Genomic DNA, 12,702 nt, shown 5'->3' on the forward strand with positions numbered 1-12,702 from the left:
GCTCTGGCCCTGGAGGGAGCCTCCCCCCTCCCCCCCCAAGTTGGAAATACTGGATGGGTGAAGCCCTCCCTCCAACACACATACTGCTGTCTGTTTTGGCTACTTTCCCCCTTGGTAATTGGCTAATTACCGGAGATTAATGTTGGTAAACAGAAGCCTTCTCCCCCTCCACCATCTGCTCCTCCATTATTTCCCCATCGTCTCCCCCTGCCCCTTCCCCCAGTGGTTGGCAAAGCTGAAAGCCCCCTGTATGGGCAGGGAGCCAGCAGCTGAGAACCTGGGGGTGGGGTGGGATGGGACCTGGGGATTCCCCAGGCACTAGCAGGGACCAAGCCCTCCTACCTACAGTGGTTCTAAGGCTTGGAGCTGGCAGGGACTTCAACCCCTCATTTTACAGGTGAAGAAACGATCTCAGAGAGGAAGGGACTTGTTCAAGACACAGATTCAAAATGACTCCCAACAGTGTTCCTTCAAATCCATACTAGGTGGGCTATGTCCAGCTCCTGGAGCAGATGAAGAGAAGTCTGCAAAGACAAATCTAGTGGGCACTACACTTTATTGGAAGAGTTTTGAATGTGCTCACTGCCTGGGCTTCCCTGCTCTGGGTCATGATGCTCTTTCTGCTCAGCACTTACAGGGCTCTTGGGGGCCTTTGCAGCCTTTTGCAGGGCCTCCATTCTCGCCGCCTCTTTCTGCTGCTTCTTCTGCTGCTTGAGACGCTTGCGGTCCTGCTTTTCCAGCTCTTGTAGCAACTCCTGGAAGCGAGAGCTTCTTGGGTCCACATCATAGCCCAGCTTCTCCTGTGCTTCGGCCTGCAGCCGAGCCCTCCGGGCCTTGTCTGCCTGGATCTTCTCCCAGCGTTCTCGCTGTTGCTGCCTCCAGGCCATGATCATTTGTGGCATCTGGGCCATTTTGGCCTGGATGAGCTGCTCCCTGGGGGGCAGGGAAGCGGGGTGAGTGGGGACTGGCAAATCTACTCCAGGGTTCTGGGCCTGTTTCCTCTTGTAGCTCTCTCACTTTGGCCCTGCTTTTCAGAATGGCTAGCCACCCTTCTCCCCTCCCCCTCCTTCCCCCCAGGCTCAAATTACTAATAATGATAGCTTCCTTTCCTCTGGTGCGATATGACTTAGAAATCACTTCTTACACGAGTGCTATGAAAGGAATATGGTCCTTATTTCATGGCTGAGGAAACAGGCTTGAGCGTCACAGTTAATATCAAAACTAAGATTCAAACTCTAGCTCTACATCCATTACAAAGAAGCACAGGCATAGAGCTGGCAGGGCCCATAGTGATCACCTATTTTAGGGAACAGAAATTGAGGGCGTCTCCCTCCTCAGGAATTAAGTGATTGCCCAACATCTTAGATGGAAATGGCAAGGTAGATCTGGACCCAGACCCTTTGACTCCCAATTCATTGCTCCCTATCACACTGCTTCCAGGTCCATTTCGCCCACAGTTTCCCAGGGTCACCTGAACTTTCTCACCAATTAACAAGGATAGACAATGAATTTACTCAGTGTTTTCTCTGGGTGTTGTCTTCCTCCTTCCAAGAGGATGATAAAAAAATGAGGTCCTTGGCTGGTCTATTCCTGCCCAAAGCTTACCCAAGCAATCCTATCCCATCTCCTCCAGCAGATTGCCCCTCTGTCATCCTCACTCACTTATCTTCAATCTCTGCCTCCATCCTCCTCAAAAACACCTCCCTTGATCCTTCCATCCTTGCTAACCACAGTCCTAGATCGCTTCCCACCTTTGTGGCCAGACTTCTTGGGAAGTGCCACCTGTAAGTGCCTCCACATTTTCTTCTCTTAACCTGGACTTCCGACCCATTATTCCAACAAAATTATAATTTTAATCACCCGATCTAATGGACCTTTTCTTAATCCTCATTTGTCCTGACCTAGCAGCCCGACACGGTGATCATTTCCTTGAGGGTTTTTGGGATATTCCTCTTCTGGTTCTCCTTCTACCTATTTGAGTTCTTTGCTGGCTCCTCCTCCAAGTCAAGTTTTGCCAACTATGGGTTCCATAGAGCTGTGTCCAGAGCCCTTTTCTCCCTTCCCTTTACCTCACTTGGTGAGTTCATCAGCTTATGGACTCAATTACCACCTAGATAAAGAGGATTCTCAAACCTACCTATTCCGTGGCAACCTCTCAGCAGACCTTCAGTCTCACAAATCCAAATTTTGATTCAAACATTCCAAACGATGTCCCACAGATGGGTCTAAAACAACTCACTATCTTTGCCTTTAAGGCTTCTAAGCCCTCCCCCACTTACTAACTTCCCTAGTAGGATAGAGGGTCCCATTAGCTTCAGTGCCCCAGGCTTGGTGTGGGGCATGGGACTTCCACCCCTTTCTCTACTGACACCACTGCCACCCTATGTAGGTCCTCAACTCTGAAAGTCTGGACCACTACTGTAACCTCCAAGATCCATCCAGCTTTGGGTTTCACTTCTGTCAGAGCTGAAAGGGATTTTAATTATTAGTGATTATTTCATCCTCAATTTACAGATAAGGCAACAGGGACAAGGAAGGTTTATGATGATGTCCCAACTCTTAAGCGATCCCAGTTGGGGGTTTCTAAGCAATAATCTTGTAATAATTTGTCATTTCCTTCAGTCCATTTTACAGATGAGGAAATGGAGATAAACAGGGTTAGGTGACTTGCACAGGGCCACACAATTAGTTAAGCCTCTGAGGCTAGGACTTTGAACTCCAGTCTAGGCTGGGCAGTGCCCACTGCGCCACCTAGTGCCTACTATCTGCAAGGCATTCTGCTGAGCACGGAGATAACAAAACCTAATCACTTAAGTTATAGGTTCTAGGTAGGGAATGAAACTTCTAGGAAGCTAGGGGAGACGATGCTCAACCACGGCAGTCTGCCTCCAGAATCCCATCCCTGCCACCTCTGTCTTTGCTGTCACCCTGTTCCCTAGGCTTGCCCCCTCTCCTTCTCTTGGCCCCTTTCATTCCTACCTGTTCTTTAAGACAAAACAACAAAAAAGGAGGGGCCCTATCAATATCACACAGGCTAGCAAATGACGAATCTGTGATCTGAACCTGTACTTCCTGTCCCCAAATCCAACGTCCAAGCGGTCTTACTCTGCAAAGCAGCTCAATGATGAAACTGGGAGTTGAACTAGTTAATAAAACCAATTACCACCTCAGTGGAGTCCTGGGAGGCAGGTGTTATTTCCACCCCCATTTTACAGATAAAAGGTTCAATGACTTGCCCAGAGTCACAAAACAAGATTCCAGCCTCCACAATCTTATGCACTAAACCACCCAGCTACCCTAGACCACTTTATGTCCTTTCCCTTTCTTAGGTTTTGGGTGTTCTCTCACTTGAAAAGTAGCACTGATGAAGACCTCTCTCAAGGTCTTTCCAGCTCTAAATCTCATAAAATCCTGATTCAGCACTTCCCAGCTGGCCCCTTGGGACTAGCAGCCAGATCCTTCCACAGGGACATGATTTAGGACCCTTAACTTCTAGATGTAGCACACCAGAGGTTTGTGGGCATCCTCTAATACAGAGATATAAAGCAGAAACAGGAAGCAAGATCCCTGCAAGTGCAATACTGACCTGGAAACGCATGTTAATGCCGTTTAGGTTGTATTATACTCCGTTAAACATTTCCCAGTTGCATTTTAACGTTTGACACCTCTGGATCAGATAGATCAGACTCTACTCGAATCCAATGCCCTTTCGCACAGTGAAGCGATTAGTGTGGTGGGAAAATTGAATTGAAAAGTAGAAACCCTAGGTTCTAATCCTAGTTACATGGCTGGTGAGTCAAGTCACCCTTCCCTCCTCCTGCGTCTCGGTTTTTTCTCTGTACAGTAAGAAGGCTGGACTACACCCCGGATAATCTGAGGTCCCTTTCGACTCTAAATGGGGGATCGTGGGGTTCAGAGAGAGGTAAGGGCTTGGCCAAGGTGCCACAAGGGCCCACGCTACGGAATGCTAGATTTTAAGTCAATTGCAGACTTAGCCGCTGCCTTTTACAAACCAGGTCACAACCTAGGGGCGAAAGGCGCTTGTACCCCGCCCGTGGGGACCCCCTCCCTCCGCAGCCCCGTGCGCGCGCCCACCTCTCCCGGCGCTCTCGCTCCTGGGCCTCGGCGCGGGCCCTCAGCGCCTCCTGCATGGCGCCCAGACTTGGCTGCCACTCGCGCTCCTCGGCCTCCATCTCCCGGAGCTGCGGGACCGTGGGCCACAGCGAGCCCGGGGCCACCCCGGACGCAGCCCCGAACCGCCCGAACTGCTTAGCGGCGAAACGGGGCTGCAGCTGCCAGCGCGGGGTCATCGGGTCTTCCGGGTCCGGGGTGAAGGGCTTGGGCGGCCGGAGCGGGGGCGGTCGGGCCCGGTAAGCGCGGGAGGCCGAAGCCTCCGGGGTAGCCCGCAGCGTCCGGACGCCACACGCTCGCAATATGGGCGCCGCCATCTTGGCAGCCGGCCGGGGTCCTAGCCGACCGGTTCCGGGGTGTCTGATGCGCTGCCTGCGTCAGAACGCATGCAACCGGGAGGGGCAGGAGCTGGGAGGAACGTGACGCGTCGTTGTGGATTGGCTGGAAGCTCCGACTGCGGCCGATCGCTTTTCTCCGCCTTAGTCTTTTAAGTCCAGATCGCTCTGGTTCCCTAAACTTGACTGCCAAGTTCCTTGCTTTTCGGGATGTATTCCCAAAGCCTGCGCGAGTGATTCCTAGAGAGTGGAAGCTTCTTGAGGGCAGACACTTAAGAAAAAAACAGCCGTATGCCCAGGGCAGAGCCTGGAGTAGATTTTTAACATTATTTTAAAGCTAGTTTTCAACATGCATTTTTGTAGGATTTTGAGGTCCAAATTTTTCCTGTCTCCCGAAAAAAATAGCAATCTGATATAGGCTATATAATCATTGTAAACATATTTCCATAAGTTATTGTGAAAGAAAGCAAAATCAGAACAAAGGGAAAGCCAAAGAACGAAAGAAAAGAAAGAGGAAAATACTATGTTTCATTCGCATTTAGTCTCCCTAGTTCTTTCTCTGGATGGGGACGATGACATTTTCCATACCAAGTTCTTTGGCATGATCTATCACTGTATTGCTGAGAAGAGCAAAGTCTATCACAGTTGATCCTCACACAATCTTGCTGGTATTGTGCACAATGCTCCCTCTCTCCCTCCCTCCCTCTCTTCCTTCCTCTCTTCCTTCCTTAGGACCATGCCTTAAACCCAAACACCCTGGTTCTCATTGGCCAATAATAGGATCAGCTCAAGACTCATTTCGTCATTTTTTGGGTTCTGATTGCTCAGAGTGAGTGTAGATAGCAATTATTTCTATTTTAGCCAGAAATCCTGAGGGTCTTCCCCTCCTGGACTGATTTTTTTTTTTTTTGGGGGGTAATTAGGTAAAAGAGGCCATTTGATTGCCTCATTTCTGATCTAATCTTAATCATTGAATGGGTGTTGTTTCAGACAAACTGAGACACAGGTAAGACTTCAGTTTAAAAAAGGCCAAGCTCTCTCATTACATCCCATCTTTAGTCATGCTTATCTATATCTTGCCACTGGGTCCAAATGACTCTGTAAGAGAGAGTTTGCACAACCCTCATTTAATTCCAGTTCACTTGCAAGTCATGACATTACCTTTCTGATATCATGATCCTCTTTGAGAATGAAGAACAAACAATTCCACATGACCTAGTCCGCATCCCACCTCAGCTACACATAAAGACGATCATACCTATTGATCTTGCTTTCACCCACAGAACATTCATGAATGCTGAAATTCCCTTATTATAATCTATTATCATTCCACCTCTCTTCATTCTGCCATGTAACCCCAAACCCTGTTCTTCCACGTTGTGACCTTTAATACCATCCTTCAATTTTTTTTTTTTTTAAAGTGACTTGCCCAGGACACACAGCTAGTAAATGCCTGAGGTCAGATTTGAACTTAAGGCTGACTTCAGTGCTAGTGCTCTATCCACCGATTCACAGGGCTGCCTCCCCCCTCCTCCTATTATTACCCCTTGGCTCTTTACCAGGCCATCATTCTTGCACTGGCTACTCTCTCTTCCCTTCACCATCTTGGTGCTTTAGTGAACCAGTTTAACTTTACACCATCCTCTTCTCTTACGTCCCTTGTCCCCTTACCATATCATTTTGCCCTGTTGAGCCTTAGCGGTGGATCCCTTTCTCCAATCCATTGCCTTCACTTCTAGTAATGAACTGCTGAACAAATTTAGCAAAAATCTCCAAACTGAGCTGACCGGGCCCACTATATATTTGTTATATAACCTCAACTGGGTCCTCATCATGGCAGGGCTTTTTACACTTCCCTAATGAGCTCACATGTAAGTTCTTTTCATCCCTTCTCAAACATCCCATGGCTCCCCCTTCCCCACACTCTCATGCCTAAGAATCTTGCTTCATGACCCACATGTGCAAAAATGTTTGTAGCAGCCCTTTTTCTAGTGGCAAGGAACTGGAAATTGTGTGGCTGTCCATCAGTTGGAGAATGGCTGAATCAATTCTGGTATATGAATGTAATGGAATATTAATGTTCTATAAGAAATCATCAGGCTGATTTCAGAGAGTCTCTCCAGTCTCTCCTGGAGAGACTTACATAAGCTGGCTGATGCTGAGTGAAGTGAATAGAACTAAGAAAACATTGTACATTGCAGCAGCAACACTGTATGATGATGGACTTGGCTCTTTTTAACAATGAGGTGATTCAAGACAGTTCCAATAGACTTGTGATGGAAAGAGCCATCTGCAGCTAGAGAAAATTATGGGGATCAAAACATAGTATTTTCTTTTGTTGTTATTTTGGGCTTTGTTTTTTTGTTGTTTGCTTGTGTTTTTTCCCCTTTTGATCTGATTTTTTTTTCCCATGCAGCATGACAAATATGGAAATATGTTTAGAAAAATTGCACATATTTAACTTATATCAGATTGCTTGCTGTTTTGGGGAGGGAGGAGGGAAGGAGAGAGGGAGAAAAATTTGGAATATGAGGTTTTGAAGAAGTGAATGTTGATAACTATCATTGCATGTATTTTGAAAAATAAAATACTATTAAAATGAAAAAAAAAATCAGCCCCCAAAAAAGAATCTTGCCTCATTTATTACTAAAAAAAAAAAAAAAAAAAAATGAGGCCATTTGCTGAGAGCTCTTGTTCTCTCCTGTCCTCTAGATGCCTCCTACTGATAGCTCTCCCTTCACTTGTTTCATTTGAAAAGGTGATTCTTCTCTTTATTAGGGCAAACATATAGATACATGTAGAAATATTTCCAGTTCCATCCTTCCTTCTTACTTACCTTCAATCTTGTCTTTCCTTATTTTTTTCCCTTGAGGCAATTGGAGTTAAGTGACTTGCCCAAAGTCACAGTGTTAACTGCCTGAGGCTGGATTTGAACTCAAGTTCTGAGGCCAGGAGTGGTGCTCTATCTATTTCCACCTCTAGCTTCCCCCAATCTTGTCTACTGGCTCCTCCTGCCTACAAAACATGACCTCCATTTTCAGACACTATTTCTTGATCTATTTAATCCTGCTAGCCAGCTCTAGCCTCTAATGATTATTTCTAATTCTGGGAAATAGTTGTCTACAAGTTGTCTCAATAGATTGTGACCCTCTTGAGGATAGGTACTATTTTTCTGCCTTCCTTTTTATCTCCAGTGCTTAACAGAGTGCCCAAAACTTCTTAATTGATGAGTCAAGGCCAAAAGTGTTTATAAAGACCTCCTCTGTTCCAGGCACTGAGGCAGATAGCACAATGACTATTATCAGCTCAATTTTTCCATCTTGCTCAGGATCAAACAACCCTCTAAGTTCAGGACTCCATCCCAAGTTTCAGAGTGGAGGACTCTGGGGCTCGATAGCTTCAGGGGGTTCCTTGGAAAACCAGCTTCTGGGCTTTATAATGGGAGCAACACTTTGTTTTTGAGGGAGTAGGGTTTCGCTTGCCCCTTAAGTATGGAGGTTTCCTTATTGTTAGAGCTTGGGAAGTTATTTTCTGGATGGTAAGCATGAGGTCTAGAAAAAGAAAGGGATTTACTCAAATTATAGTTAATAGAGAGAGGGAAGAAGACTTACTGGAAAGAAAGAGGAGGAACAACCAGGACCTGAGTTTAAATCTAGCTTTAGACACTTGTCACTAATTAGCTGTGTGACTTTGGGCATGGCATTTAATCCTGATTGCCTTGCCCCACCTCCCCCCCCCAAAAAAAAAGAATAAAGGAGATGGGATAAAGGGGGGCCAAGGGAGGGAAAGACAATTGGAAGAGGAAAGATGAAATGGAGGGAAGAAGGGTGGAGGGAAAATGAAGGAAGGGAACTTCTGGAGGTGTAGGGTCAGAGGAGATTGAGAGACTCAATGGCCTGTGATGTGGGACAAAATTCTAGTAGTAGGATCTCAGAGAAGAAGAGGAAAAATTAAGACAGTTCTACATTGACCCTTCATTTTCCATTCAGATGAGGCAGCCACTGATGAACTTTGGAGCTCTTTCTGGGAGACCTTCATTTTGTTTGGAACCCACATCCAAATCTCACAGCTAGGCTGGAGAATAAACAGGGGAGAGCTAAAACTATTTTCCTCTACTGGGAACTCTTGGGCTTGAGATTTCAATTCCTGGGTGTGTGTGTGTGTGCTCCCAACCTTCCCACATGGCCTTGAAACCCTGGTCTCCTTAGACCTTGGATTTTCTCATGTCTCAAGCCATTTTAGATTCTGTTTGTTGTTGGTTTATTTTTATAATAGATTTTTATTTTTTAAAATACATGTAAAGATAATTTTCAACATTCACCTTTACAAAACCTTGTGTTTCGTATTTTCTATCCTCCTCACCACCTCTCCCTTTGCCTAGACAGCAAATAATCCAATATAGGATAAACATGTGCAACACTTTTAAACATATTTCTACATTTATCATGCTACACAAGAAAAAATAGATCAAAAAGGAAAAAAAAAACCAAGTGAATAATAACAACAAAAGGGATCCACATTCAGTTCTCATAATCTTCTCTCTGAATACAGATAGCTCTCTATCACAAGTCTATTGGAATTGATCAATAAATCACCTCATTGTTGAGGAGAGCCAAGTCCATTAGAATTGATCATGGAATAATCTTCTTGTTGTGTACAATGTTCTCTTAGTTCTCTCTTCACTTTGCATCAGCTCATATTAGTCTCTCCAGGCCTTTCTAAACAGATTGTGTTTTTTTAGATCCGATGTCATCCCAAATCTTGGGTCCTGCTGAATCCAAACTCCAAAGTTCCTGGGCCTCCTTGCCTCCAGCACTGGCTATACTTTTAAGGGGAAAGAATTAGCAAATCTGCTCCAACCTAGAGGTTCAGGAAGCCAAGGGGGGGCTTGGTATGATGGGCAGTAAAGTCTTTTTCGGGCTTAATCATTCTTCCCTCTTGGTCATCATGAACTGGGAGGCAAATTCAGACTTGGGCAGGTAGGCAGCACTGCTGGGATTACGCAAGAAACCTCCAGAGGCAAGTAGCTCAGGGCGCACTCCTTCATAAAATGGTTGCAGCAGCCGGGTTATAAAGTACATAGGGGTAATCTTGAGGTGTCCATCTTCTAGACTTTTCTGCCCCAATCCTATTATATTGCTCTTACTACACAGAAAAGGGAGAGAATTTGATTTAAGAGGAGAGAACTAGGAGTAACAGGAAGAATTCAAAGGCAAATTTTGGTTTTTAACCAAACATCACCTGAAAATGGAATATGTCCAAAGAGAATGAGTTCCTCTGTCATTGGAAGTCTCAGTCATTGATTGATTGTTAGTCAGTCACTATTTCATTAACGGTGGAGGGACTCTAGATCCTTGATCTAGCCAGCTTCCCATTTTACAGGTAAAGGCTCTGAGGCTCAGAGGTATTCTGAGAAAGCTTAGATGATCCTGCACTAGATGGAATTACTGAACAGGGTGAGAGGTTGGATTCAACACTACCCTAGGATTCTGCAGGAAGGAAGCTTCCCTTGCCTTGAGCCCCTCCAGGACAGGAGTCCCAAACCCTGAGGGGTATAAATAATCTAAGCTCTTAAGCCTTACAGAAGTGGGGTCTTACCTTATAAAGAAACCCATTCAGTGCTGAGGCAGTTCTGATTACACAAGGCCTGTCCTTCCTTCCTTTGCTCTCCACTTCTCCTTGGTACCCAAGGGCTTGGAAGCAGTTGGGGAGGGGTTCCCATATGGGGGGGGGGTCTGCCCTCTCCAACTTTAGTGGATTTCTATGACTAGATAAGGATATGGGGAGGATGTAGGGGAGCCAACTGTAGAAAGGTTGAGGGGCTATGCTCCCTGCGGATGAAAGAGGCCACCAGAGGGCAGCCTTCACCGTTGCTATTCTCACAGCTGGGAACAGGGGCCAGGGAGTTTGGGGAAATGGGGGAGGCTGGGAGCACTGGGATAGCAGTGTTCTCACGGCCTCTGGGCTCCTCACCTGAGTGTGAGATGGGGGAGGGTAGCGGGTCAAGCCCAGCAGCCCAGGATCTCACCGGGCCCTCCACCAGCATCTCTTCCTCTTCCTGCCTACCAGCCACTGGCCAGGGTCTTGGCTTTGGGCTTTGCCCAAGATCTTATCAGGAGCAAGTGACAGAACCCAGATTTGGACCCAGGACCTTAGACCCCAAAGCCAGAGTCCTTTCCTCTGCACCCTACGCTCTCCACGCCTCTCATGTTCTGCAGTTTCGGACCACACACTTAGAAGTGGTTCTGGGAATAAGAGAGAACTCGGTGGGGAGCAAAGTGTGGGAGTGGGCACAAGCTAATTTGTTCTTCTCCCCTCCTGTGGGGCTTCCCGTGGAGAAAGGTCTATTTAGAGCAAGTTTCTGGGCCTCACACAGCAGAAACACCTAGACAGCAGGGTCAGTTGCTTTGAACCCTGAGCCCAGGACCCAGCCCGAACGATAGCAGCAGAAGCCATCGACAGAAGCTTAGGACTGATGACTGGGAAGATGTCGGTTAGACAGCTCATAGCTTTCCTCAGCCTAATGACTGGGGTCTGGTCCAGCCCCCCAGCATCCAACATGTCGGCTCCAGTGCTTGGGCCCTTACCTTCCAAGGTTTCCCAGGAGTCCAGCATTTACTTCCCACCTCCAGGGATGGGCTCTGGAGATGGACCAGGGATGCTGGTGGAAAATGCCCAGATCTCCCCCTCCCCTGCCACCATTTCCCACAGCTGGGAGACCTTTCTGGGCTTGCAAGTGGGAGAAGAATCGTGGGAGCCGCTCCATCCTGGCAAGCAGGAACTTCAAGATGCTTCAGGCCTGAGCCTCCAGCTGGGGAGGCCACAGGAAGAGGAAGAGATGTCTGCTGTGTCCCTTCCCCTCAGTGCCCAGGAAGTGGCTCGGGAGACATGCAAGGCTGTGCCCTTCACCCAGGTAAGCCTTCAGCATGGAGAGAGGAGACAGCCGGGCCTGGGGCTGGGCCTAATGGCCTCTCCTGGCTCTGACTCTGTGTGTCTCTTGCTCATCCTCCACCTCTCTCTCCGCCTCCGCCTCTGTCTCTCCATCGTTTCCGTGTCTGTCTCTCCCAATCCGGGTCCCTGCCTCGGCTCCTGCCCCTCAGGTGGTCTCCCGGCCCGGCTGCACCTCCATCCGCCTCCGGAACAAGTTTTGCTTCGGCCGATGCAGCTCCTTCTACATCCCCAGCGCTGGGCTCGGCAGGCCCCACCTCTGCAACAGCTGCCTGCCCTCTCGCCGTCACCGAGTGCCGGTGGTCCTCTGGTGCCGGGGGGTCGGCAAGCCCTTCTGGCACAAGCGGCGGAAAGTGTCCACCTCGGTGGTGGAGGCCTGTCAGTGCCAGACACACGTGTGAGCAGCAACGCCTCGAGAACAAGTTGACGCCTACTGGATGCTCCCACTCGCAGACGTGCTTTCCAGATGACCCCTAGTGGCCTTCTCTGGCCTGTGCTGAGCCTCCTGGGCTTCCTTTTCTCTCATCCTCCTAACGATGGTCCCCGGCCTGATATAATCCAGACCAGCAGGCCCAATGGTTCTAGGAATCTTGGGCCAGAGAGTGGATAGTTATTGAGAGTTAGGTTGCCTATAAAAACATAAAGAATCTGCCTGATTGAAACTATCCTTGCCTGTGTCGGCTTATTCTCCACCCTGGGCACAATGAGGGAGAGGAGGGATGCCGGGCCGAGCTGTGGATGCCAGGCCTTTGGGGAAAATTCCAGGCCTCCATAGGGGTCTCGGGAAGGGGGTATCAGGGTCAAACTGACCTAGAAAGCTGGGCTCTGGGCCAAGAGATGGTGGATGAGTAAGCGTTGCATTCTTTTACCAGCCCTCCCTGTCTGGGACTTTGGAGGGAGCCACTGGGGCTTGGAAACCTTGGGTTCTTGGTTATGGGGATGTGGGAGGGGGGAAGTGGGGATGTTGCCCTTGAGGCAGTCCCCTCCCCTGTCTGGGGCTCTAGGCCACCCCCGCCCACCCATCAGTGTGGGGGAGAAGGTGGAGGGAGCCGGGAGCTGTGTAGGAGCTGGAACAGGGCCCCCAAGCAGATGGCGGACGTCTGGCACAGGCGCGGGGACATGTGGTGACTCTGCCTCCTCGCTCCCCTCCCCTGTCGGCCCCGCCTCCTCACCCCCCCAGGAGTGGGGGTGGGGGCTGCTCTGTACCCCCCTTAGCTTTCTCCCTTCCTCAGGAAGGGAGCCTCCCAGGTGAGGGAAGCAGGATGGGGGTGGACAGCACTACCTGAGG

The 12,702-nt window shown here is 48.5% G+C and overlaps 2 protein-coding genes across 2 annotated transcripts; one reads left to right on the forward strand and one right to left on the reverse strand.

The window, feature by feature from the left end:
* Nucleotides 1-539: 539 nt before the first annotated feature.
* Nucleotides 540-4,507, reverse strand: GADD45GIP1 (GADD45G interacting protein 1). The gene is made up of 2 exons (XM_051971641.1): nt 4,096-4,507; nt 540-933 (listed from the first exon to the last, which is right to left on the reverse strand). Exons 1-2 carry the CDS (start codon nt 4,446-4,448, stop codon nt 549-551), a joined length of 738 nt encoding a protein of 245 aa, XP_051827601.1. The 5' UTR covers nt 4,449-4,507; the 3' UTR covers nt 540-548.
* Nucleotides 4,508-4,599: 92 nt separating this feature from the next.
* On the forward strand, nt 4,600-12,079 carry DAND5 (DAN domain BMP antagonist family member 5). Its single transcript, XM_051971642.1, has 2 exons — nt 4,600-11,379; nt 11,567-12,079. Exons 1-2 carry the CDS (start codon nt 10,942-10,944, stop codon nt 11,813-11,815), a joined length of 687 nt encoding a protein of 228 aa, XP_051827602.1. The 5' UTR covers nt 4,600-10,941; the 3' UTR covers nt 11,816-12,079.
* The last annotated feature ends 623 nt before the right edge of the window (nt 12,080-12,702 follow it).

Source organism: Antechinus flavipes, chromosome 1 (genome assembly GCF_016432865.1).
Source record: "Antechinus flavipes isolate AdamAnt ecotype Samford, QLD, Australia chromosome 1, AdamAnt_v2, whole genome shotgun sequence".
Taxonomy (NCBI): domain Eukaryota; kingdom Metazoa; phylum Chordata; class Mammalia; order Dasyuromorphia; family Dasyuridae; genus Antechinus; species Antechinus flavipes.